This window comes from Denticeps clupeoides, chromosome 4 (assembly GCF_900700375.1).
Source record: "Denticeps clupeoides chromosome 4, fDenClu1.1, whole genome shotgun sequence".
Classification (NCBI taxonomy): domain Eukaryota; kingdom Metazoa; phylum Chordata; class Actinopteri; order Clupeiformes; family Denticipitidae; genus Denticeps; species Denticeps clupeoides.
In genome coordinates, this window is record NC_041710.1 from 1,551,714 (window position 1) to 1,575,312 (window position 23,599).

At 47.3% G+C, this 23,599-nt stretch overlaps 4 protein-coding genes across 17 annotated transcripts; 2 read left to right on the forward strand and 2 right to left on the reverse strand.

Moving 5' to 3' along the window:
• Positions 1-952: 952 nt before the first annotated feature.
• mfsd8l2 (major facilitator superfamily domain containing 8-like 2) lies at positions 953-7,221 on the reverse strand. 10 transcript variants are annotated; one of them, XR_003749408.1, is made up of 12 exons: positions 6,911-7,199; positions 6,613-6,798; positions 6,471-6,533; positions 6,074-6,193; positions 5,914-5,993; positions 4,457-4,742; positions 4,312-4,385; positions 3,796-4,009; positions 3,593-3,715; positions 3,387-3,517; positions 3,163-3,303; positions 953-2,744 (listed from the first exon to the last, which is right to left on the reverse strand). XR_003749408.1 is itself a non-coding variant. In XM_028975078.1 (12 exons), exons 1-11 carry the CDS (start codon positions 6,987-6,989, stop codon positions 3,226-3,228), a joined length of 1,434 nt encoding a protein of 477 aa, XP_028830911.1. In that variant the 5' UTR covers positions 6,990-7,199; the 3' UTR covers positions 953-3,118; positions 3,207-3,225. The 10 variants fall into 10 exon arrangements, 8 of the variants coding, with proteins under 8 accessions (XP_028830911.1, XP_028830910.1, XP_028830917.1 ...); XM_028975078.1 differs by having other exon boundaries at positions 953-3,118; positions 3,207-3,303; XM_028975077.1 differs by having other exon boundaries at positions 953-3,118; positions 3,200-3,303.
• An 845-nt stretch (positions 7,222-8,066) lies between these two features.
• On the forward strand, positions 8,067-9,960 carry kcnmb3 (potassium calcium-activated channel subfamily M regulatory beta subunit 3). The gene is made up of 5 exons (XM_028975570.1): positions 8,067-8,174; positions 8,518-8,540; positions 8,647-8,826; positions 8,926-9,100; positions 9,298-9,960. Exons 1-5 carry the CDS (start codon positions 8,067-8,069, stop codon positions 9,634-9,636), a joined length of 825 nt encoding a protein of 274 aa, XP_028831403.1. The 3' UTR covers positions 9,637-9,960.
• Positions 9,961-10,212: 252 nt separating this feature from the next.
• Positions 10,213-12,662, reverse strand: LOC114787511 (calcium-activated potassium channel subunit beta-2-like). Of its 2 annotated transcripts, XM_028975093.1 has the most exons (5): positions 12,502-12,662; positions 11,797-11,873; positions 11,312-11,482; positions 11,042-11,237; positions 10,213-10,594 (listed from the first exon to the last, which is right to left on the reverse strand). In XM_028975093.1, exons 2-5 carry the CDS (start codon positions 11,847-11,849, stop codon positions 10,310-10,312), a joined length of 705 nt encoding a protein of 234 aa, XP_028830926.1. In that variant the 5' UTR covers positions 11,850-11,873; positions 12,502-12,662; the 3' UTR covers positions 10,213-10,309. The 2 variants fall into 2 exon arrangements, with proteins under 2 accessions (XP_028830926.1, XP_028830925.1); XM_028975092.1 differs by lacking the exon at positions 12,502-12,662 and having other exon boundaries at positions 11,797-12,136.
• A 5,395-nt stretch (positions 12,663-18,057) lies between these two features.
• b3gnt5b (UDP-GlcNAc:betaGal beta-1,3-N-acetylglucosaminyltransferase 5b) lies at positions 18,058-23,599 on the forward strand. 4 transcript variants are annotated; one of them, XM_028975088.1, is made up of 3 exons: positions 18,196-18,276; positions 21,232-21,280; positions 21,364-23,599. In XM_028975088.1, exon 3 carries the CDS (start codon positions 21,373-21,375, stop codon positions 22,429-22,431), a length of 1,059 nt encoding a protein of 352 aa, XP_028830921.1. In that variant the 5' UTR covers positions 18,196-18,276; positions 21,232-21,280; positions 21,364-21,372; the 3' UTR covers positions 22,432-23,599. The 4 variants fall into 4 exon arrangements, with proteins under 4 accessions (XP_028830918.1, XP_028830920.1, XP_028830921.1 ...); XM_028975085.1 differs by having other exon boundaries at positions 18,058-18,276; positions 21,232-23,599; XM_028975087.1 differs by lacking the exon at positions 21,232-21,280 and having other exon boundaries at positions 18,058-18,276.

Genomic DNA, 23,599 nt, shown 5'->3' on the forward strand with positions numbered 1-23,599 from the left:
ACGTCCTGGTTTACCAGCAAATCTCTTTTGTTCTGGGGGTTCCAGTGTATATGTGACAGGCTTCATAATGCATTCATTATTCATTATATTTCATTATACTTACTGTGACGTGTTTGAGTGTATGTGTAGTGTGGTTTTATGTGTTTGATTATATACACTGTGAAGTGTTTGACTATATGTGTTGTGTGGTTTTATGTGTTTGATTATATACACTGTGACGTGTTTGACTATATGTGTTGTGTGATAGTGTGTGTTTGATTATATACACTGTGAAGTGTTTGACTATATGTGTAGTGTGGTTTTATGTGTTTGATTATATACACTGTGAAGTGTTTGACTATATGTGTTGTTTGGTTTTGTGTGTTAGATTATATACACTGTGACGTGTTTGACTATATGTGTTGTGTGGTTTTATGTGTTTGATTATATACACTGTGAAGTGTTTGACTATATGTGTTGTTTGGTTTTGTGTGTTTGATTATATACACTGTGACATGTTTGTGTGTATATCTTGTTTGACGTGTCTTTGAATATATAGACTGACGTGTTTGAGTGTATATGTTGTGTGATTTTGTGTGTTTGATTATATACACTGTGACGTGTTTGAGTGTATATGTTGTTTGATTTAGTGTCTTTGAATATTTACACTCTGACATGCTTGACTATGTATGTTGTGTGAGTGTGTGTTTGATTATATGCACTGTAACATGTTTGAGTGTATATGTTGTCTGATACTGTGTGTTTGATTATATATACTGTGACGTGTTTGAGTGTATATGTTGTCTGATACTGTGTGTTTGATTATATACACTGTGATGTGTTTGTGTATATATCTTGTTTGACGTGTCTTTGAATATATAGACTGACATGTTTGAGTGTATATGTTGTGTGATTTTATGTCTTTGTGTCACGATGGCGAGCTGAGGGGGGAAGGAAGCGCAGAGGCGGAACATTCTGGGAAAGAGATTTTATTAAGAAATAGAAACAAACGCCAGCACGATGGCTGAAAACGGGAATGAAGGGGAGAACATAAATGAGCCCGCAGGCGTGTGGTGGTTGTGATGTGTTTGAGTGTATATGTTGTCTGATTTTGTGTGTTTGATTATATACACTGTGCCGTGTTTGACTATATGTGTTGTTTGGTTTTGTGTGTTAGATTATATACACTGTGACGTGTTTGACTATATGTGTTGTGTGATAGTGTGTGTTTGATTATATACACTGTGACGTGTTTGTGTGTATGTCTTGTTTGACGTGTCTTTGAATACATAGACTGATGTGTTTGAGTGTATATGTTGTGTGATTTTGTGTGTTTGATTATATACACTGTGATGTGTTTGAGTGTATATGTTGTTTGATTTTGTGTCTTTGAATATTTACACTCTGACATGTTTGACTATGTATGTTGTGTGAGTGTGTGTTTGATTATATACACTGTAACGTGTTTGAGTGTATATGTTGTGTGATTTTGGGTGTTTGAATATATAGGTACACTCTGACGTGTTTGACTATAGATGTTGTGTGATAGTGTGTGTCTGATTATAAACACTGTGACGTGTTTGAGTGTATATGTTGTATGACATTGTGTGTTTGAATATGTACTCTCTGACATGTTTAATAATATATGTTGTGTGACATTGCATGTTTAAATATGTTTTTTTATATAACTTGGGTTAAGTTATACTGCAACAAATTTATCAGATGAATTCCTTGGTCATGGTGTCCATGATGACCGTTATGTTATAATTGATTGGTGTTAACAGATAAAAGCAGATATTATTTAAAGCATATGTAGTGTATTATATCTGATGTGTGAGACCCTTTATGTGTCATGGGTGTCAATATGTTATTATTTATAGCCAGAATCCATTTTAACTACACACACAAACACACACAGTAAGTGTGTACGTGCTGTAAATAGTGGGTGAGCTAATGAGGGCGGAGCTCTAACATCGATCCCTTGTTAACCTCCCATGAAGAATGTATAAATCTATAAAAACACTCACACATGGTGCTAATCAAACAAGCACAGAGGAACACACAGCAGCAAAATAAAATCAAAATATTGTAATATGAGCCAAGTGTGTGTGTGTATGTGTGTAAGAAAATGCATTCTGGCTATAAATAATAAAGCGTTGACACCCGTGACACATGACAACAGTGTGTATGTGTGGGAAAAATAATCAATAATCATGAATAATAATGAACACAATCTCCCTGTCAACAGTGTGGTCAGACTCTCTGACCTCAGATCTGTTCGTGTGTCATTAAATCTGATAAATGTACGACATTTGATGGTTCTGATGTCAGCGGAGCCTGAGCCTTCAGCACCACTGAGGAGAACACCTCACGTGTGGTGTGTGTGTGTGTGTGTGTGTCAGTCATTTACAGCATTTTTCAGACATTTACAGCATTTCTCAGACTCCCTTATCCAGAGCGCCTTACAGTCAGTAGTTACAGGGACAGTCCCCCCCCTGGAGTCACTCAGGGTTAAGTGTCTTGCTCAGGGACACGATGGTAGTAAGTGGGGTTTGAACCTGGGTCTTCTGGTTCACAGGCGAGTGTGTTACCACTAGGCTACTACCTGTGGTCAGCGCTGGGGTCAGCACCATGTAAAGGTAAAAGATTGGTAGGAGCAGTGAGTCTGTGTTGTACGCAGTTCATATGAGCCGGAATCTTCAAGATTACATGAAAATGTGGATGATGAGGATTTTGGGCTTCAGACCACAGGTAGTGGTCGGCGTCTGAGGGAGTGAATTTAAAGTAAATACATTCACATTTACACCCACCCACACACACACACACACACACACACACACACAGGCTGTACTGCATGAAATCTCCTGCCCTCTGGCGCCCCCACGTGTATGTAACCTGTAAATAACCGAGTCCAGGGCAGGGCCGATCTTTACTTTATTTACAAGAAAGACTCAGCAGCTGAGGACATTCTGCATTATCTGTCATCATCCATTTACTATGATAAAAAATAGATATCATGCAGCACTGCTTCTGTCCAGACCCAGCCTGGACCAGTCACCAGGATCCTAGTTCGGAACAGATTTCATTCATGCAGACATCAGCTCTTCACCAGTCACACCAGCAACTGACCCTTCAGGGCCTGTAGGAAATAAACAGAATGGTCTAAAATAAAACAAAAATTACGTTTTAATCTGGTGAAAAATTCCGGGATTTCCTTGACCTTTGACCTGTTCCGGAGCAGCCATGTTATTCTGAACTCTGTATCTCTGCCTGCTGCACCACCGGGGGCTCAACCAGCCGCTCGTACGAAATCGCCATCATCACCTGCAGCAGACAAGCCCGTCCGGGTCACCTGGCCGTGACTCTGCTGAGGCCACCAGCTGCGCGGCGCGGGGACGCCGACTCACCGTGACAAGGGTCAGGAGCACCAGCATCATTCCCAGCATGACGTAGAGATTCGCCGTCAGACCTCCGGCCCACAGGGGGCCCAGGATGGTCGCCAGGCCCCCGACAGAGCGTCGGACCCCCTGACTAAAGCCTCCAGAAACACGACGTGAACATGATGTTTAGGAACGTTTCTGAGTGTGTGTGTGTGTGTGTGGACATGACTCACCCTGTGTCTTCTCCGCTGTGACTTTAGAGAAGAGTGAAACCTGGGAAACGGCAACGAACGGCAGCCCCAGTAGCTGGAGGAAGACCCCGACGACGAACTCCAGCAGCTCCACTGAGAAGCCACCTGCGGCCAATCACCACCTTCATCACTGCAGAAGCCACACCCACCACGCGCCAACGCGGCCCACCTCACTAACATCTCACCTCGCGGGTTGGCAAGGAAGACGATGCACCAGACACAGGCCACGCTGCAGGTGACCAGCCCGACGGCCAGAACCGCCCGGTCAGCCACCACGCGACTCAGCCAGCGCACAAAGAAGAAGCCCAGAATCACCTCCACCCCGCACAGGCTGTACATCACACTGTTCCCCAGCTCCCCGAAGCCAAAGTACCTCTGGGTCAGAGGGGTCACCATGGTCTGTAGGACAGGTGTGAGATGCTCATGACCATATCTGCATTAATACTGACAGCAATTAGAGGTTTTCTCCTGAGCTTTGATGAAGCATGAGAGAAAATGTGGCTTGGAATTCACAGGAGGTGGAGTCACAAAAAGACACCCACTCTGAACCCCAATTCGGCACCTCACTGGCATCTTCATACTCAGGAACACAGCAAATATTTCTATTTGTTCTTCAACAAGTGAATTACATTTAATGCCGCACTCCTTTTTCACATTCCATATTTCGAGGAGCAGAGAATGGGCAGAGAGATCCTCCTCACCTCCAGGGCTGTCTGGTTGAAGAGCGTGATGAACTGGGCTGTGAGCAGGACCACCACCTCCTCCCTCAGGAACTCTGGAGAGATGAACACTCATCGTCATGACAGAAAACAGGTGGAGGCTGAGAGGCTGGTGCCCACTCCTCACCGTTGCTCATGCTGAAGTTCTGGAAAGGGTCAGGTGGGGTGAGAGGCGGGGTTGGAGGAGAGGGCGGGGTCTCTGGCTGAGCATTTGATTCATCGGTGTTGACAGTGCCATAGGTATCCATAGGATCCTCAGGGCTCATGAGCAGCGGCTCCTCTTCAGCCTCCTCCTCTTCATCATGTAGCCGCTGGACCAGCGTATGCAACTCGGCCGACTCGGGTGGAGGAAGGTCCCAATACAGCAGGAACACCAGCAGCTCCAGCAGCAGCCAGAGTGCACACATGAAGAGCTGAGAAAGGAGAGTTACGTCAACCAACTCCTCACCCCCAACAATCTCCTCACCTCCACCCATCCTCTACCTCCGACCATCCTCTCACTTCATACCCCACCTCTCATTAACCAACTCCTCACCTCCAACCATCCCTTCTCTGTTCTGAGTGTGTGAAGACATTAAACAGGAAGCTCTTCCTGTGCAGGGTTCATCTCTTTAGTGCCCCCACCCCCCCCCCCCCCCCCCCCCCCCCCCCCCCCCCAATAATTCCATCACCTCTGTTACTGTGGGGGCAGTGGTGGCCTAGCGGTTAAGGAAACGGTCCTGTAATCAGAAGGTTGCAGGTTCGATTCCCGATCCGCCAAGGTGCCACTGAGGTGCCACTGAGCAAAGCACCGTCCCCACACACTGCTCCCCGGGCGCTTGTCATGGTGCCCACTGCTCACTCAGGGTGATGGGTTAAATACAGAGGACAAATTTCACTGTGTCCATCGTGTGCTGTGCTGCTGTGTATCACATGTGACAATCACTTCACTTAATCAGAGTTAAGCAACTCTTCACCTCCAACCATCTCCTCACCTCCACCATCCTCTCACCTCTGACCATCCTGTCATCTCATACCCCATCTCCCCATTAACCAACTCCTGGTCTCCAACCACATCCCCTCACCATTAACCGATCCTCCCTCACCTCCCTCCATCCCCTCAGCTCCCTCACCACCCTCCATCCCCAATGCCTCCAATCCATCCCTCATCATCATTAACCATCCCCTCACCTCCAAGTAATCCCCCATCCCCATTAATCAACTTCTCACCTCCAACCATCCCCTCACCATTAACCAACTTCTCATCTCCAAATGACCCCTCACCAGTAACATTATCTAAGAAGATGCGGTTAACTTGGGAACAAAGAGATTGACACTCTTGGATGGACAACACTTGTCCTGATGGGTGGGGCAAGAAATCCACAGGTGTTCCTGATTGGCTGCGCAGACCCTGTGTGCTGATTTAACAACATGATGGAGGGATTTTTGCTCTATTTCTGTAGGACAGAAGGAACAGTGCCTAAGGCATAAAAAATAGTAAAACATTTAATTCAACAAGTCATCCCTCCAAACAAAGAGAGATTGAACTTCATCCTGATCAGTAACAACCTGGACACGCATCATGCTCATGGCAGCTGAGTTTACCCCGGGAGATGTGTACTTGTCCACCACAAAGGGTCCCAGGCTGAAGTCACATAGCCTCAGGAAGATGTTGAAGGCGGGGCCTGGAAACGTTACCGAATCAACATTAGAGAATAAACACAGAGCATAAACAGTACAAATGGAGCAGCCTCTAGCTCTGCACCAATCAGAAGGCCCGCCTGGCGGCACGCCATGACGGCGGCGAAGACTCGCGCACGCTCCGCTGGAACCGTGTTCGTGGTCAGGTAGCCAAAGATGGAGGAACCTGCACCTGCGCCAATGCCTGCAGGGTACATACACACACAAACAGCCCCACAAATACAGAATATAACAGGAAGAACAAATATATTCATTACACACTGAACAAACATATTATAATATAAAGAATATAGAACATTCTTTATATCTTAGAATCATTCCAGAACTCACAATTTTATATAAATGAATCAATTTGCTGCTATTAAATGTTAAATATTAACTGTTTTAATATTGTTTTATATTAAATGATTAAATTAAATATGAAATGTTTAAATATATGTTTTTTAAATGTTTTTTTTCACCTGCAACGAGACGACTGGACAGCAGCAACCACTTGGAGAATCCCACAAAATACATGATGTTCCCTAATGGAACCGCAGAACATCAGCACATTCAGACATCAGCACACATGCGCACACATCTACGTTCCGCTGAGCTACCCACCCACAACCTCAAACACATTGGAGAAGAGGATGATGGACTTTGTAGTCCGGCTTCTGTCCGACCAGAGACCAAATACGGGTCCAGACAGCAGACTGCTGAAGCTGAAGGCAGACAGACCCAAACCCAGGAAATACGGAGGCGCCTCCAGGATCTGCAGATACTTCCAGATGGTTGGCAGGATGACTGCTGCAAGAGAGAGAGAGAGAGAGCGGGAGAGTGAGTGTGTGTCTGTGTGTGTCGCACACGCCTCAAGTTGGTCACTTTCATAAAATACAGCAAAACATGAAGCACAAATCACCATATTCAATTCCACTCAACAGAAAGATGAGTCCAATGATGATGAAAGAGAGGTTCTTCTTCTGCTGCAGATCCATCATCTTCTGTTCTCGGTGCGGACTCCACTTTCTCTTCCACTCCGAGGGGAACTGGATGAATGAGGAACACGATGTCCCCAATTAGCAGCTCGGCCAGCTGCTTGGAGATGGACAGGCCGAGCTAAACCATTTGTCACAGAGTGAAAAGGGACATGAGTCTAGAACGCAGAACCCGTTCTGTTCAGAGATCTCTGCCTCTCTGTGGTTCTAAGCTTACTGCCCTCAATTATGCATGGTTTTCAGCTCTCATTTCAACAGTGTGAGCTTCAGCATTTCCGTCCTCCAACCAAACCTACCAGGTGAAGGGTCAAACAAGCAATGGACAGGTTAAAGACACACACACACACACACACGCAGACACACACAATCTTCTGTGTACTTAACTGTGTTTGGTAAAGAATAATGATAATTACCATTATTATTCATAGAAACAGTTTGTGTGATGAAGCAACAATAATTGTATTGCTTTAGAAATAAATTGAGGCAGAATATTATATTCACATGTACATTTACCGCATTTAGAAGACACCCTTATCCAGAGCGACTTACAATCAGTAGTTACAGGGACAGCCCCCCCCTGGAGACACTCAGGGTTAAGTGTCCTGCTCAGGGACACGATGGTAGTAAGTGGGGTTTGAACCTGGGTCTTCTGGTTCATAGGTGAGTGTGTTACCCGCCAGGCTACATCAACAAGCTACACGTACAAAACAGCACAAACCAGATCATCTGCAGTGTTGGGCCAGTGGTGGCCTAGCGGTTAATGAAGCCGACTCGTAATCGGAAGGTTGCCAAGGTGCCACTGAGGTCCCCGTCTCCACACACTGCACCCCGGGCACCTGTCATGGTGCCCACTGCTCACCAACGGTGATGGTTAAATACAGAGTTTCACACTTCACTTTGCCCTCCCCATCCACCCACTTACACCAGAATCCTAGTTAGTGAGTATTTTTTCGTGCTGGTGGCTTTGCAGGCTGCCCAGCTCAGCAGAAGTGTCTTCAGGCCTGTGTCTGCGGTACGTGTCTCTGTCAGTAGGAAGTCGAGGTGTTTTGATGTTGAGCTGTTGTTTTGAGCACATTAATAATGAACGACTCGACAGAAGAGTTAATAAAAGCTCCAGCACCGTATTTCCTCACCTCACTTTCACTGAGTCGGAATGGCAAGATCCCAGCGGGGAACACACATCATCAGGTAAGATGTTGTTTTGCTTGAGACTCAATTGGTGAATTGGTCACCCAGCTGCACTATGAGGAGCAAGGAGGGTTTACGTGGGTTCCTGAGCTCTGGGTGGAGGTCCTGCGGGACGTTGTTACTGGGCTTCCTGGAGATGCTGGTCTCTATAGAAACGCAGCTCAGGCAGGTGTGATGAAGGTGTTTTTACAGCAAGTGCATGTGTCGCTAGAAAGGTCCAGGTCTCCAGCTGGGGTGGGTCTATATGCCCCACCCTCTGGTTTTAGGTGGGGGGGCAGGGATGTATTTGAACAGTCCACCACCACGAGGGTCTTTCAGCGTCCCCATCCACACCAACCTGCAGGGCATCCGCCGCAGACAGACACGGTAAGGAGGAGAACATGGTCAGACGTGTGCGGTTCAGCAGCAGGTGCCAGAGAGGCTTCTGGGTAGAACAAGAGACCAGTGCTTAGGCTGCATTCCCTGTTTCCAGTGAGGCTTTCCATCCCACGTCTCCGCTGAAGAGGGACCGGGACACGAGGGCCAAGACTCAGGTGCTGGTGTCCAGTGCCGGTGAGGACCGAGCCATCCTGCTGGGCATCACCATGATTGCCTTCTCCATCCTCATGTTCTTCGTGGTGGGAATTACTCTGGTCAAACCACACTTACAGAGGTGTGTGTGTGTGTGTGTGTGTGTGAGTACAGGTTGTAGCTGCAGGGCAGCTGTAGAGGATGAATGATTGATGAACTTTTCCTGTTCTCCTCCATGAAGCGACTGGGGAGAACGGACCAACTGTTCCATCTCCTCCATCCAGTTCCTGAATGGCTCGGTCGACTGCCGGGGGCGTAGCAGCTTCCGCTGCCTGCAGGTCCACGTCAGCGTCGCCTCCATCGGGAGGTCGGTGCGACTGCATGACAATGAGGAGGCCCTTAAACTGAGCCCTGAGGTACGCTCCACACTTCGGCCGCAGGGTCCTGCAATCGAGGAGCAGCTAGGACAGGAAGGGGAGATGTTTTTAAATATCTGGATGCGTTTCTAAGACTGACATGTTGTCCCTGCACTGTCCTTATGTTTTAAAGAAAAACACAAATGTTCTAATGAGAAATATGTTGAGTAAGGATGGTTTGTCCGCATCTTTTGCAGTGCTTCTACATCCCAAAGTGCCAGCAGGACAAGCTCCAACTGCTACAGGAGGGCGAGAACATCCGGCAGGCTCTAGAGAAGAGCCTGGGCGTCTCACTGCTGTGCCGCTTTGACGATGAGCGTTACCCTGACGACGCGCTGCTGTACCGCCAGCTCTCGCGCTGGACGGCCGCCTGGTACCTGCTGTGGCCCGGCCTGATGCTGGGGGGTGGGGCTCTGCTGCTGCTGCTGGTGAAGCTGAGTCAGCACCTGGCTCACCTGTGCTCTGAGCTGGAAAGTGGGTCCAAGGCCCCGCCCGCCGTCCTCGTGCCGGGAAATTTCTACCAGCTGCCCAGCTGAGGCAGGCCTTCCAACTCACCAGGGTGGTCTCTAACACCCCTCTGGAAGGTGCTCTGAACTTTATGTTGACATGGAAGCATATCAGAAAATGAAGAAAAAGTTGTTTTGATGTTAGATATCATGTTTGAGAATTATTCACAACTAGCAGCGGCCCCGCCCTGTCTCATCAAGAGGCAAAAGCAAATTCTAGCAGCATGAGGTCAGATTCTGTCCGTCACGGTGAAGGTGATGTGGATACATATGTAAGAAAGAATTTGTTTAGATATTGTGCTTTTATTATAAAAATGAGAAAATAAGAAGAAATAAAAACAAACTTCATAAGTCCGAAAGCCTGGCATTTTCTCCCAAAGGATTTCGGAAAAATAAAATTTACATTCTTACACGTCCATGCAACCATCATGCATTTTTATTACAATCACCAGTATCATTTACATTTACATTTACAGCATTTACCAGACGCCCTTATCCAGAGCGACTTACAACCAGTAGTTACAGGGACAGTCCCCCCCTGGAGCAAGTTAGCGTTAAGTGTCTTGCTCAGGGACACAATGGTAGTAAGTGGGATTCGAACCTGGGTCTTCTGGTTCATAGGCGAGTGTGTTACCCACTAGGCTACTACCACCCAATATAAACAAGTGTGAGGACCTGTGGTGCTCTGTCATCTGGCACGGTTTTATCTGCTGACCTTCCCAACCTGTTCACATATTATGGAGAGGTACTGCGTGAGCTTGACCATGAGGACGATGGCGGTCCCGCCGGCGAGCATGCAGGACGGCCAGAAGAGCGACTGGAAGACGACGGCGCGCCCGTACAGGGGAGCGAGAATCGCGCCCTCCTGCTGCTCACTCCGGTCAAAGAAACATGCCACATGCGGCTGGGACTTCAGGCGCTCCCAGATGTTCATAATCATGAGATGCGTGGCCACGAGGTCCTTGTGGCACTTGGGCACGTAAAAGCACTGAAAGAACAATATGAAATATTTTAATGCATTTATTGCAAGCATCACAGAACCAAGTCAAGGCTGAGAGAACCGGGAACCATCTCCAGGTCCTGCCGATTGAGCCATATTACTGTAATATTACCATTTTGGCCTAAATATAAGAATATACCCATTTGTTAAGACTAGAACACTAAATGTATTCTGGTATGATGTTTTTCTGTCCACATTATGTGTCTGTGATGAATTTATACACTAAACTTCCTCAAGAACATGATAAAAGGCCTATTTGCACAGTTTACAGATGGTCCATTTTTCAAATAAAAGTTAAAGTGAAGTGGCACGGTGCACACAGTGAAATTTGTCCTCTGCATTTAACCCATCACCCTTGGTGAGCCTAAATAAGTACATGGTCAGCTGCAAACCCCACTATGCAGGAGGTTTGAGACCGTGTGTGCATATTCTCACCTCTGAACTGACCTCCTTGCTCTCCTCGTTGAGGGACAGCATGCTCCTGCGGCCCGTGGCATTGAGGGTGACGTGGACATGCAGACACGGGAACCTCGATGTCCTCCAGCACTCAGGGCCACAACTGTATGAACAGTTCACCTCCGACACCACTGATGAATTCAACACCGTGCACACGCTCTCCTCTGTCCACACACTGTCACCACACCGTCACCATCTTAAACACTTGAGAAGACACCCCCAGAAGACCTGGTGTGAGGCCGGTGTTACCTGTCAGCGTAGGACCGCACCACGGTGATGCAGAGGACAAAGAACATCATCAATGAACACAAGACCATGGTGAGGCCCAGCAGGATGGCCCTATCCTCCCCGGCCCTCAGCGCCGTCTCCGCTCGCTTTTTATCCATCAGCTCATACCCACGAAACCTCTTGTAGATGTTCCTGAGACACACGGCCGCCATCAAATCCTGCTGGACACCCTACTGGTTCCGCTGCTGACTGGTCGCTATTACAACTACACAGAACTACATTAAACTTCACTTTCATAGCAATGAAGGTTCATTTACATTCGTATCAGAGATTTGCAGCAAATTCGAAATATAACTGAATGAACGGATGATTTCTAGATCACAAACGAAAGTCCAGTCTTCATAAGCAAACTGTACAACAATCCCCTCCTCTGGTAAGTAGCTTAGAGGAGGGCCGAAACATTTTTTACAACAAGTTGGTTGCAGAAGATCACGGCAGAAACTCACTTTCTGTCTTCTCTGGGTCCCTGTCTTGTCTTCCCACTGGGGATGAAGAACATCTTGTTGGCTTCTCCTGGAAGGACCTGGAAGGGGAAATTGTTGTAGAACACTGGATTGAACTATACCTAAATTGCCAAATGCCGTACACGGAACCTTCACTGCCTAACTACACCTAAACCGTCCAAACTGCGTGGACGCCCCGGGACGGTGGAAGCAGGTGATCCCACAACATTAAACCAGCACCGGCCGAAGATTCACCGCTCAGTCATTGAGTTCACCTCAACATTGACTCAGCTCGACCCAGCTCAGCTATATCTAGTAAAGCCGTGTGGACGCAGGTTTTCGTGTGGACAGGGCCTGAGTGTGTGAAATTACTGGCTTCTTTCTGAACTGCTCCACCTATCTGAGGAATCTGGCATGAGTGACGGGAAGAGGTTGGTCCACAGGTCACTCCCAGTCCCGCGTTGGAGATTAACATCATTCCCTGAACAGGGCAGTGAACAGAATTCCAGTAACTCTGCCTTCTCAGGCACTACACAAAAGAATTAATATTACTGGAATTTTCAACACACAATACACAAGTCACTCTTTTTTACTAATAATTAAAAAACCCTTTGTGTGGAACTATGTAACGGTAATAACAATTTTAAGAATAAAATAAAATGATCATTTTTACAGTGATCTGTCCTGCATGCAAGATCTGCCTCTTACCTTGGCTGTTCCGAGCTACAGTGTGCCAGTTCTCCAGAGCTTTTAAAGGCCTGTTCCTGCCTCGGCAGATTTGTGGCTTTGTTTAACGCATGCCTGAGAGCAGGACTGCAGAGTCCAGAGATTTGCAGTGTAACGAGGGGAAGTTTGGCTCTGCCAGTCTCTCTCAGCCTCCGATTCTGACCAACACGGAAATAACCAGGTCACGGCTGGTCAGGCCAATCTGCACACCCACCTCTCCTCATGACGCCCGATAACAGACGCGTTTAAAGCAGGGCGACCCCACCCTGCCTCTGCAAGTCCGCCATGCCCACCTGATGCAGCTCAACCCGCCGGACTTAAGTTACGGTGAAGACACGCTCCTCGTCATCCCCATTTTACACTTCATTAAAGACCAACTTCCACTTCAGGAAGTTATTATTTTTCAAGTAATGGGGAAAGTAAAATTATTCTGGTACAGTGCGGCCCATGTACAGCACAGCACAAGCATGCAGGGTCAAAGGGCACTGTGACCGCTTTATAAATATCTGCAGATGTCAACACATTCCGGCTCGCAAGTGTCCTGGTTGTCCTGACCATTCATGAGAATAATTCAGTTGCTCCTTCACCTTCCTCTTCGAGCGCGAACGAACCCGTAAAACTGGCTGCGCCCACGTATCTGCAGCTTTTTCCTGATGTTCTGATGGGAGGAAGAGGGTTGTGTGGTTGTGCACCCAGACATGACATTTCAAATTCAAATTCAAATTTTATTTGTCACATACACAGTCATACACGGTATGATATGCAGTGAAATGCTTTTTGCGACTGCTACAGACCACAGTATTGCAAATGATGCAAGTGTACAATGAACCAATATGCAAATATTGCAAACATAACCAAATATTAAACTTTTATGTCTGTAACATAAAATATGTGTAACTGGTAGGGTGAAGGTGTGCAAATGAGTGAAAGACAATGTTTAAAGAAAAGAGCCATAAAAAAAGAGCAGTAAAGTAAAAAGCGCAAAGATTTCGTGCAAAAGAGTCCAGAGTGATTGGAGGTGAAAGTGAAAGTGCTGGAGTTCTATGTATTGTTGATGTTGAGAGCTCGGACAGCCTGCGGGAAGAAGCTCCTCCTCATTCTCTCTGTGTTGGACTTCAGGGAGCGAAAGCGCTTCCCTGATCGCAGCAGAGAGAAGAGTCCATTGTTGGGGTGGGTGAGGTCCTTCACTATCTTCCTGGCCCTGGTGCAGCACCGTTTGCTGTAGATAGATTGAAGGTCAGGGAGCTTGGTACGGATAATTAGTTCGGCTGATCGAACCCCCCTCTGTAGAGCTCACCTGTCCTGCATGGTGCTGTTCCCGAACCAGGTTGAGATATTTCCCGTCAGGATGCTCTCTATGGTGCAGGAGTAGAAGTTCCTGAGCACCTTGGAGGGCAGTCTGAAGTCTCTCAGGCGTCTGAGGTGGTAGAGACACTGCCGGGCCTTTTTCACCACGGTTTTGATGTGACAGGACCATGACAGGTCCTGCGTGATGTTAACACCAAGGTAACAGAAGCAGTGGAACTCTCTCCTGTTGATGACAGGGGCCTGGTAGGTCCTCTCCTGCTTGGTACTGAAGTCCACTATTAACTCCTTTGTCTTGCTGACGTTCAGGTGGAGATTGTTCCTCTGGCACCAGTTCTCCAGATTTCCAACCTCCTCCAGGTAGGCTGCCTCGTCGTTGTCAGAGATCAGGTCCACCACAACAGTGTCGTCAGCAAACTTGATGATGGTGGTGGAGTTAGTGGTGGGCTCCAGTGCTGAGGGTGATGGAGGCTGAGACATGTCCGCCCATCCTTACTGCCTGTGGTCTCCCAGTTAGGAAGTTGGAGATCTAGGGGTGTCATTTACAGTGTTTATCAGACGCCCCTGGAGACACTCAGGGTTAAGTGTCTTGCTCAGGGACGCTATAGTAGTAAGTGGGTTTGAACCTGGGACGTTTGGTTCGTAGGCGAGTGTGTTACCACCCCAGGCCGCAGGCTTGTTTTTGTGGAGCGTGCTGGCTGCATGCGGCAGGTCAGCCCTGCAGAGGACGGACGGGGGCCCGTCGGAGACATGGCAGCGCAGGGCTTCTGGACCTCTGTTTTATCTGCTGAACACAGAACGCAGGAAGCTTGTAAGAAACACATCTGATAAGAATGATTTGATGATGAGATTAGTTTAATTAATTCAGGCTCTTTAAGGTATTGTAATCGGTGGTCCACATTGTGGGAAATTACGCGTGGAAGCGCGCAAACGAGGAAATGTCAAACGAGGAACATAGAGGAGGAAAGTGCCGGGCGGTGGTTGAAGGCTGAAGTTACATGCCTTCTTAGCCTGTGGGGAGAAGAGTCGGCTGCAATGGAAGAGCATCAACCAAAAGTTAAGTCACTTAAATCTAAATGCAAGGAGGTGAAAGACCACAATAATAAAAGTGGTCATGGGCGAATCACATTCCCGCTTTACGACCAAATGGACAAAAATTTTAGAGGACAAGCCCAGCATTACACCAGGAAATGTTCTGGACAGTTCCCGCGAAGAAGAGTCAATGATTGGTGAGGACATTGACAAGCCCAGCATTACACCAGGAAATGTTCTGGACAGTTCCCGCGAAGAAGAGTCAATGATTGGTGAGGACATTGACAAGCCCAGCATTACACCAGGAAATGTTCTGGACAGTTCCCGCGAAGAAGAGTCAATGATTGGTGAGGACATTGACAAGCCCAGCATTACACCAGGAAATGTTCTGGACAGTTCCCGCGAAGAAGAGTCAATGATTGGTGAGGACATTGACAAGCCCAGCATTACACCAGGAAATGTTCTGGACAGTTCCCGCGAAGTAGAGTCAATGATTGGTGAGGACATTGACAAGCCCAGCATTACACCAGGAAATGTTCTGGACAGTTCCCGCGAAGTAGAGTCAATGATTGGTGAGGACATTGACAAGCCCAGCATTACACCAGGAAATGTTCTGGACAGTTCCCGCGAAGTAGAGTCAATGATTGGTGAGGACATTGATATTCCTACAGGTAGGAACTTGAATGTTTGCATAGTTATAGGTTATATTAACATTATATAGTACCAGAAAAAATTCTTCTTCCAAAAATCAGCATTTATCTGAAAATAATTGCTGTTTTAACATTATTGTCATGTCGGGCTCCCTGAAAGGACGCACTGCAGAACCAGAGTTAGAAAACACAAAGTCTCTTTACTGAAAGTCCACAGCAAATGTGAGCTCAACGACAAACTTCGACATAAACACCGACAAACGTTGACACAGCAAATCGAAAGTTGGCTTGCTCATTCTAAAATTTCTGACCCACTGCTCCTCGCTAAAGCCCGTCACAATATTCTCCCACCAATCCCGAGATCTCTCACGCACCCAGACGTTCCTCTGAATAATAACTGAAGCATGTGCACAGCTTAAAATCATCGCATTATTTGGCGAATTTTGCATATATCGCAGAGCTAGCATTAAGCAAATTTCACATCCCTCCATCTTGGCTACTGTGTGATGTAACAACCGTTCTTTGCTATTAGCTATTAAGTGTAAACAAGCGAATGGGATATGGGTCACAAGTAAGAAACACGTGTAAACAGAAGGTCCAAAAAATCGGATAAAGGCAACAAATCAGAATTGAGCATCAAGACTTGCAGTGTGAAAGAGGCCTTAGATGGTGCAAGGGTTCTGCAATGTGCGCAAAGTGCTTGATGAATGCTCTGAGCTGAGTTGGACATTCAGGTTGAGGCCAGTTCGCTACTTGTGTCTGTTGGACACCTTCACGAGACACATGATGGCCTAAGAAGGAAACTCTGAACCGGCAGGTGCTGAAGGTGCTGCTCAAAATCTTTACTGTAGACAACGATATCATCTAAGTTGATTAAACAAACACTCCAGCGTAGACCTCGTAGTACCAGTTCCATCGGCCGTTGAAAAATAGGGGGGGCGTTAGTAATGCCCATAATGCCCATTCACGCGGAATCGGTACGGTCCTGAAGCCGTAGAGAAGGCTGTTCTATGCTGGTCCTGGGGATCGAGAGGAATATGCCAATAACCGGCAGTGAGATCAAACGTGCTAAACATGTGAGCTCCAGCCGAGCGGTCCAGAGAGTCATCTACAGTATTCTAGGCAGTGGGTGAGACTCTTTAATTGTGACTGCGTTAAGGCGGCGGTAATCGAAGTTGGCAACTTCCTGCTGTAATATGGCTTGAGTGGCAGGTGATGTACGGTAAGGTCGCAGTTTAATGCAGGAATACAAAGATCACTCCTTTACTCACGTTTCTAGTGCTTTTAATAACTTGTGGGAACCAGATTCCCGGTTAGGACAGTTGCCATGTTTTTGTGTAGCATCTGGTTATGAGTGTGGTCGTGTGCAGCGCCGATGGCGTCAGTTTGCTTTTTCAGGGTACCGCTTCTTGTGCCATCCACCCCGCCCTAGCATTTCCTGATTGCATCATTTCTGGTTTCCCCTGGGCTGCTTGTTGGTGTTCGTTTTTCTCTTTTATTCCGTTTTTTGGTTCGTCGTTATCATTGTAATATGTTTCGTATGTATTGTCTATTTACTTATTTGTCTTTATTTGTCTTTTTGTGTTTTTGGGACTTGTTAAATGTCTCTGTTTTGTCTTAGTAGGGTTTGTCTTTTCTTTTGTTAAGGGCCCCTTAGACAAGCACGTAACAAAATTGGTGTCTTCGTCTGGGATTTGTTCTCTGTTTTCGCTCAGGAACATTTTGTTAAATCCTAGACTAAAATAAAATAAGTTTTAGTCGACTGAAACTTGATAAGACGAAAATGAGTCTGGACGTGACTAAGATTAATAAAGACTAAAACGACTGCTGGATGCAAAGACTAGACTAAAACTAAAAGTCTGTTCTGTGTGGAGCAAATACTCTGACCTCCTGACCACACCCAGCATCACCGAGCCCCACGCTTTTTGGACTGTGAAAGATTCCAGGTTCAGTGGCGGTAGTTGTGGTGATGATTTTATAATCAAGAAGGTACAAGAAACACAGAATAATACATAAAAAATATGTAAACATGGTGCATACATGATAAGAAACATTCTTGTTCTGTTCTTAATGCTGATTTGGCTGATCCGGTCTTCCACCGGTGTTCTCCACCGCTGCTCTATGGAACTTTATGATGTTTTATTTTAAATTTAAAGCTCATTTGTTAAACTACACTCACATACTTACTACATTCTAGATTATATATGAATCTATATGATATTTCATGACAATATAATGTTAAGCGCCATTAAAGACCTTTTCTTCAGTATGAAAGCTCTGTAGTTTAACTCAGATCAGCCTGAAGATCAGAGGAGATAAGAACATTTCAGCAGACAACAACCCTGCCTGAATGAAGGGCGGACAGGCCTGTTCTTCTGCATTTTCGCATGGTGACGTGGATGGTGGACACTTTCTTTTCAGTTTATGACGCGTTGCGGCACTTTCCATCTCGTGCTCTACATGCAGCTGCAGCAACTTCCCTGGTGATAAGAACTTATTACACTGATAATAAACATTATTATTCACTCGTTCATTCTGAGTGCAGGTTTATGGTGAAGGTTTGTTTGAGAAAAGATGCGTGTTTACTGCCTGTGCCCCTCGCGCACACACACACGTACACACACGTACACACACACACACATACACGTTGCAGAAGTCAAGCTGGAAGCAGAAAGCGTCTTGAACGTCGGCAGTATGTTTGATGGCTGGACGTCCCCTGTCCCTGTTTGGTAAAAGCTGCGCGGTTTTACGGCTGAGGAGGGGGAAGAAGGTATGAACTTTTACGCACCTTTACATTTGATAGGTTGGTCTTGTTGTTTTTGGAAAATCTGTTTACTCTATCCAGAAAATGTATTAGACCTGAGCGTGAAATATTGACTTCGTACTGAATGTCTTCTGCTGGCAATACTGCAGTATTTAGGAAGATAACTTCATTCCCCCTCCAACTTAACACAGGAAAGCGAACCACGAAGCTTCCGTTACGTCTCTCTCACACACACTTCAGATTTTTCCCCAGCCAGCCACCCACAAACAAATATGAAGGTCTTCAGATGGTAAAACATACAAAAACAAGAAAAGAATCTGATTTTAAACTAATGGACTTTTTTTAAAACTGTGATTAGAATACGGGGAATATTGAGAAAGTTTCTACATGCACTGAAGAAAGTTCGGTTATTAGGTGTGCCGGATTAGTTCAAAGACCAATTCTTTCTTGCATGTCCTCGCCCAAAGCTCACCCACACGCCCTACTTTTACTTCCCATTTACACCACTTACACCCCACAGATATACACTACACCCCTCACCACTTAAAACGAGCAGAACGTTCCAGAGTTTGACTGTAAACTGCAGGATTGCGTGATTGTGACTTTTAAATGGTGGTAACGGTGTCATTGTTAATCCTAAAGAAGGGGTCGGAGGTAAGGGAGGTGGTGGCCTAGCGGGTAACACACTCGCCCATGAACCAGAAGACCCAGGTTCAAACCCCACTTACTACCATCGTGTCCCTGAGCAAGACACTTAACCCTGAGTGTCTCCAGGGGGGGACTGTCCCTGTAACGACTGATTTTAAGTCGCTCTGGACAAGGGCGTCTGGTAAATGCAGGAAATGTAAATGTAAGGGAGGGAATTTCTCTCGTCTCGGCTCTGTAATGTCCATTATAAGGGGGGGGGGGTGCATCATTCGGCAGCAGGATGTTGGATGTGAACAGCGAGGAATAAAGTGCCGTGAACTTCCAGGTATTAATGTGTGTCTAGAGCTCTGGTGGCTTGCGGTAGGAATCCTTCATATTGTCCAGTGATGCAGCCACAGCGCAGGCGCAGGTGTAGAACGCGGTGAGGGTCGGTTGGGGAGGCACTGGGTGGAGGGTCAGAATCCATTTCTCTTTTCACCGCAGGTTTCCTACAATTTATCATCTTTATCTATAAAGACAATATAGGTTTCTAAATACATATCAAAATGACTATATTCAAAACACAAACCCGAAAGGTTGGGTTTGGATGGATTTAGTCTTGTTTTAATCGTGCTTTGCATGGAGCGGCCCAGGGTTCTAGACTGCTCTGGTGGCTCCTGATGAGTCCAGAGCGCCACCTGTCCGTCATTAAAGCCCCGCCCCCTAACGACCGGCAGGTGAAGGCGCGGCGACGCGTCTCGCTGCTTCTACACGTTCTTCAGGTCGCAGGTCAGTAAAAGTTTACTGAACTTTCAGAAACTCGCTTTTAATTCGTCTGTAAAGCCAGAGCCGCTTGGACTCCGTGAAGATTGTGCGGTTTCTGAGCTGCGTGTTTCCACGATCGCTCTGATCTGCGAATCACCTTCGAGACGCACAAACATCCGACCGAGAGAAGCGGGCAGGCGTCCGTCCGTCCGTCTGTCTGTCTGTCTGTCTGTCAGCGAGCGATGATTCGTGGCACTGCGCACATCCTGCACGTCGGCTGTCCGTCCGACGCGGGCTTGTTAGGCGGAACATATGGAAATGTGGAAACTGTGTGAGATGTTCCCTCAGTCCATCAGATCCTGAAGGTCTGCGCATTTTTAAAGATGCAGAAATTATAAAAAGGGAACACTCGGACCATCACCGCGTCCGCAGACCGCACACACACTGGCAGTAGCAGCCAGAGTCTCTGTCTTATTTAATTCTCTTATTTATCCCGCCATCGGACTCTCTGTAGAGACAGAGAGTCCCTATTGCCCGGTCCACGCCACTGTTACGCCATTAATTGTCAGATTGACACCTAATTTCCTGATCATTTTTAATTCGATTGGAAGATCAGCCGTTTATATTTGTGCGGGATAGTCGTCCGCGTTGAAGAGGTCTGCTTTATCGAATGAAAAACTTGCTCGGTGTCCACAGATGTAAAGACAAGATGCCGCGTGGAACGGGGCGTCTGTGGGAGCGAACGCGTCAGCGGAGCCGCCATCTTGTGAGGGGCTGGCGCTCCTTTTAAATGAATGAACGTCTATCAGGACCAGGGTGGAATCCAGGATTAAAGAGCCACAAACCGGCGAATTTGAGAGGCGATTTTTATTGTCTTGGTTCGTCAGGCATGTTTACGACAGAGCTGAATGAATTGATAGAGAAGCGTTTTTTTTTTTGTTTTTTTTTTTTACCTAAACTTCACTCCTACATGCAGAACAATGCAAATACAAAGGCTACAAAAATGGCAGCAATTTTTACTGAAAGACCCTGGCAGTCTTCATGATGAGCCTGGTAGCGTTATCACCCATACATTTATATGCACGTTTATCCAAAGCAACAGACATTTGTAAAGAACTATAGACAATGACTGTACACAATGGTTTTTACAGACAAGGAAATTACTTAATTTTTTTAGATTTAAGATGAACTTCTGAACACAGAAGTCTTCCCGTCTGCACTAAACATTGTGGTTGGTGGATGGGGTTGATGACGTCATGTCCCTCAACTTCTATAGGCTGCTCTCCTCCTGGTCCCGCCTCTCTCCTCCTCATTAGCATTTAAAGCTACAGACAGTGAAACAGGAAAATCTCATTGTGGGATTGGATCAAAGTGGCTGTGATTCTGCTTCAGATAATGTATTAGGGTAAACTAAGACTATACTTGAGGTCTTAGGGTCCCTTGTAACGCCGTTACTCGTCCAACACTGTGTGTGTGTGTGTGTGTGAGCGAGATACAGAGAGAGCATCATTAAACTACTGAATTGTGATAATGTGAAAGTAACTAAATGCACCTACTTCATGCATCCAGGTGCAGTCTGGAGATCTTCGCGAGGGCCTTGCGGTTCCTGCAGAGCGAAGTCTGTGGAAATTCATGCAGATGTTCTGTCATACCAGGATGTTCTTGAGAGTGAGAAGGATCCACAAGTTCCACTTTTTGCAGGTGATCGTGATGGGCCTGGCCCTGTCGGTGCTCATGGTGTGCTGGGATAGCCTGCTGGAAGCTGGACGGGATTATCACTATGATTTCATCAACAGCAGCCTCATGGTCACCCGGCAGGAGGCCCAGAGGTTCGCAAATCATCAGTATCTGATCAACCACCAGCAGAAGTGCTCTGATGAGGACGTCCTGCTGCTCTTGTTTGTGAAAAGCTCCCCGGCGAACTTCGACCGGCGGAAAGCCATCCGGGCGACATGGGGGAACGAGATGTACGTGGAGACGCAGCTGGGCGTGAAGACCAAGGTGCTGTTTGCCCTGGGCGTTTCTCCGCATCCTCACCCTCGGCGCAACAGGGAGGTCCAGAGACAAGTCCTCCGTGAGAACCAGAGGTACGGAGACCTGATTCAGCAGGACTTCATCGACACGTTCTACAACCTCACCATCAAGCTCCTCCTCCAGATCCACTGGAAACACGCCCACTGCAGACACGCCCGCTTCCTCATGTCTGCCGACGACGACATCTTCATCCACACGCCCAACCTCATCCGCTACCTGCAGGACACGGCCCGGGCGGGCGCGAGGAACTTCTGGGTGGGTCGGGTCCAGTACAGGACCGCGCCCGTTCGCCAGAAGGAGAGCAAGTACTACGTTCCCCCGGAGATGTACCCGTGGCCCATCTACCCCGACTACACCGCGGGCGCGGCCTACGTGATGTCCGGCGACGTGGCCTCCAGGATCTACCGCGCGTCGCTGCGCCTCAACGCCTCGCTCCACATCGACGACGTCTTCATGGGCCTGTGCGCCGCGGCCGCCGGCGTGGCGCCGCGCCCGCACTACTTCTTCTCCGGCGAGGGCCGCTCCCCCAACCACACCTGCCTGCACAGCCAGATGATCACGTCCCACGGCCACGTGGAGGACGTCCGGCAGCTGTGGGACGAGGTGGCGGCCGCCGAGGCGCAGAAGCAGGCGCCGGGGCTGCTGGGAAGGATCTACTGTTCGCTGGTCAAGCTGGGCTTGCTCTGCAGACCCCTCTACAACGGCTTCTCCTGCAGGATGACCACGCTTTTCTGACCCACTATGTTTTTATCATGATGAAGTATTTTAGAACTTTTTTTTAACATGCTGTAAATAAAATGTTTAGGTTTTTTTTAATAAAAACCGGTTTATCTCGTTTCTCTGGTTGAAACCCAACATGAAGACTCAACGTTGGTCTGACCAGGATCACCAGTGATGGATTTACTTGTACCACTTTGAACCAGGTGGAGGAACCTTGAGAGGAGCCCAGGCTGAGCCTGGTTGGAGGGGGAATGAAGTTATCTTCCTAAATTCTGCAGTATTGGCAGCAGAAGACATTCAGTACGAAGTCAAATTCGCTTATCAGATTAATGAGGATCATATTAGGATTTTCTGATGACAGGCGCTTCCGACCTCCTGGACTTCCCACTCATCATAAGACGGTTCGGCGGTGGAGATTGTGAAGAGCACCAAGTTCCTGGGTGTGAACAGTCGACGCCGCCTCACTGGTTTCCCCCACCCAACCTCACCACATTCCACAGAGGAACCGTGGAGAGCTTCCTGACCAGCTGCATCACTGTCTGGTGCGGCAACTGCAACGCTTCTGCCCGCGAGGGCCTACAGAGGATAGTGAGGACGGCTGAGAACATCGTTGGGATGCCTCTGCCTGCAGCACTCTTCACAACCCACACTCCTGCCCTCCAGGTCCTGCAGCCTCAGAGCCAGATCCACCCGGTTGAACAGCTTTCACCCCCCAGGCTGTCCGGCTCCTCAATACGTTGCCCTCAGGGTCACCTGAAGCTTTAAATCATCTGATCTTCATCTTAAAATTAAACTGACCATCAGTACTGCACCCTGCACTTTAATCTCTCACTACCTCACACGGTTCTACTGAGTTATTGCGATCATCACTACTATCATTACAGCACACGGCGATATTGGGGTCAGTGCTGCCCCCAATTTCCAAATTTTAATTCCAGACATCCGTGAAGAACTTACTGTGTATATTTGTAGATAAAAACCTTTTATTAAAGCGATCCGCTGACGTCGTGCACCGCTGCATTTTCATCACTTCATCCAGAATAAGAAATGCAGGTGGAAAGTATTCCCATTTCAGTAAGAGCAACTTGACTTCGTGTTTGTATTTTTAAATTCCCGTCGTGCAGACACACCATTACGGGCCCCGATTTGTGCACGAAAATGATCCTACACACTTCAGCTCCTC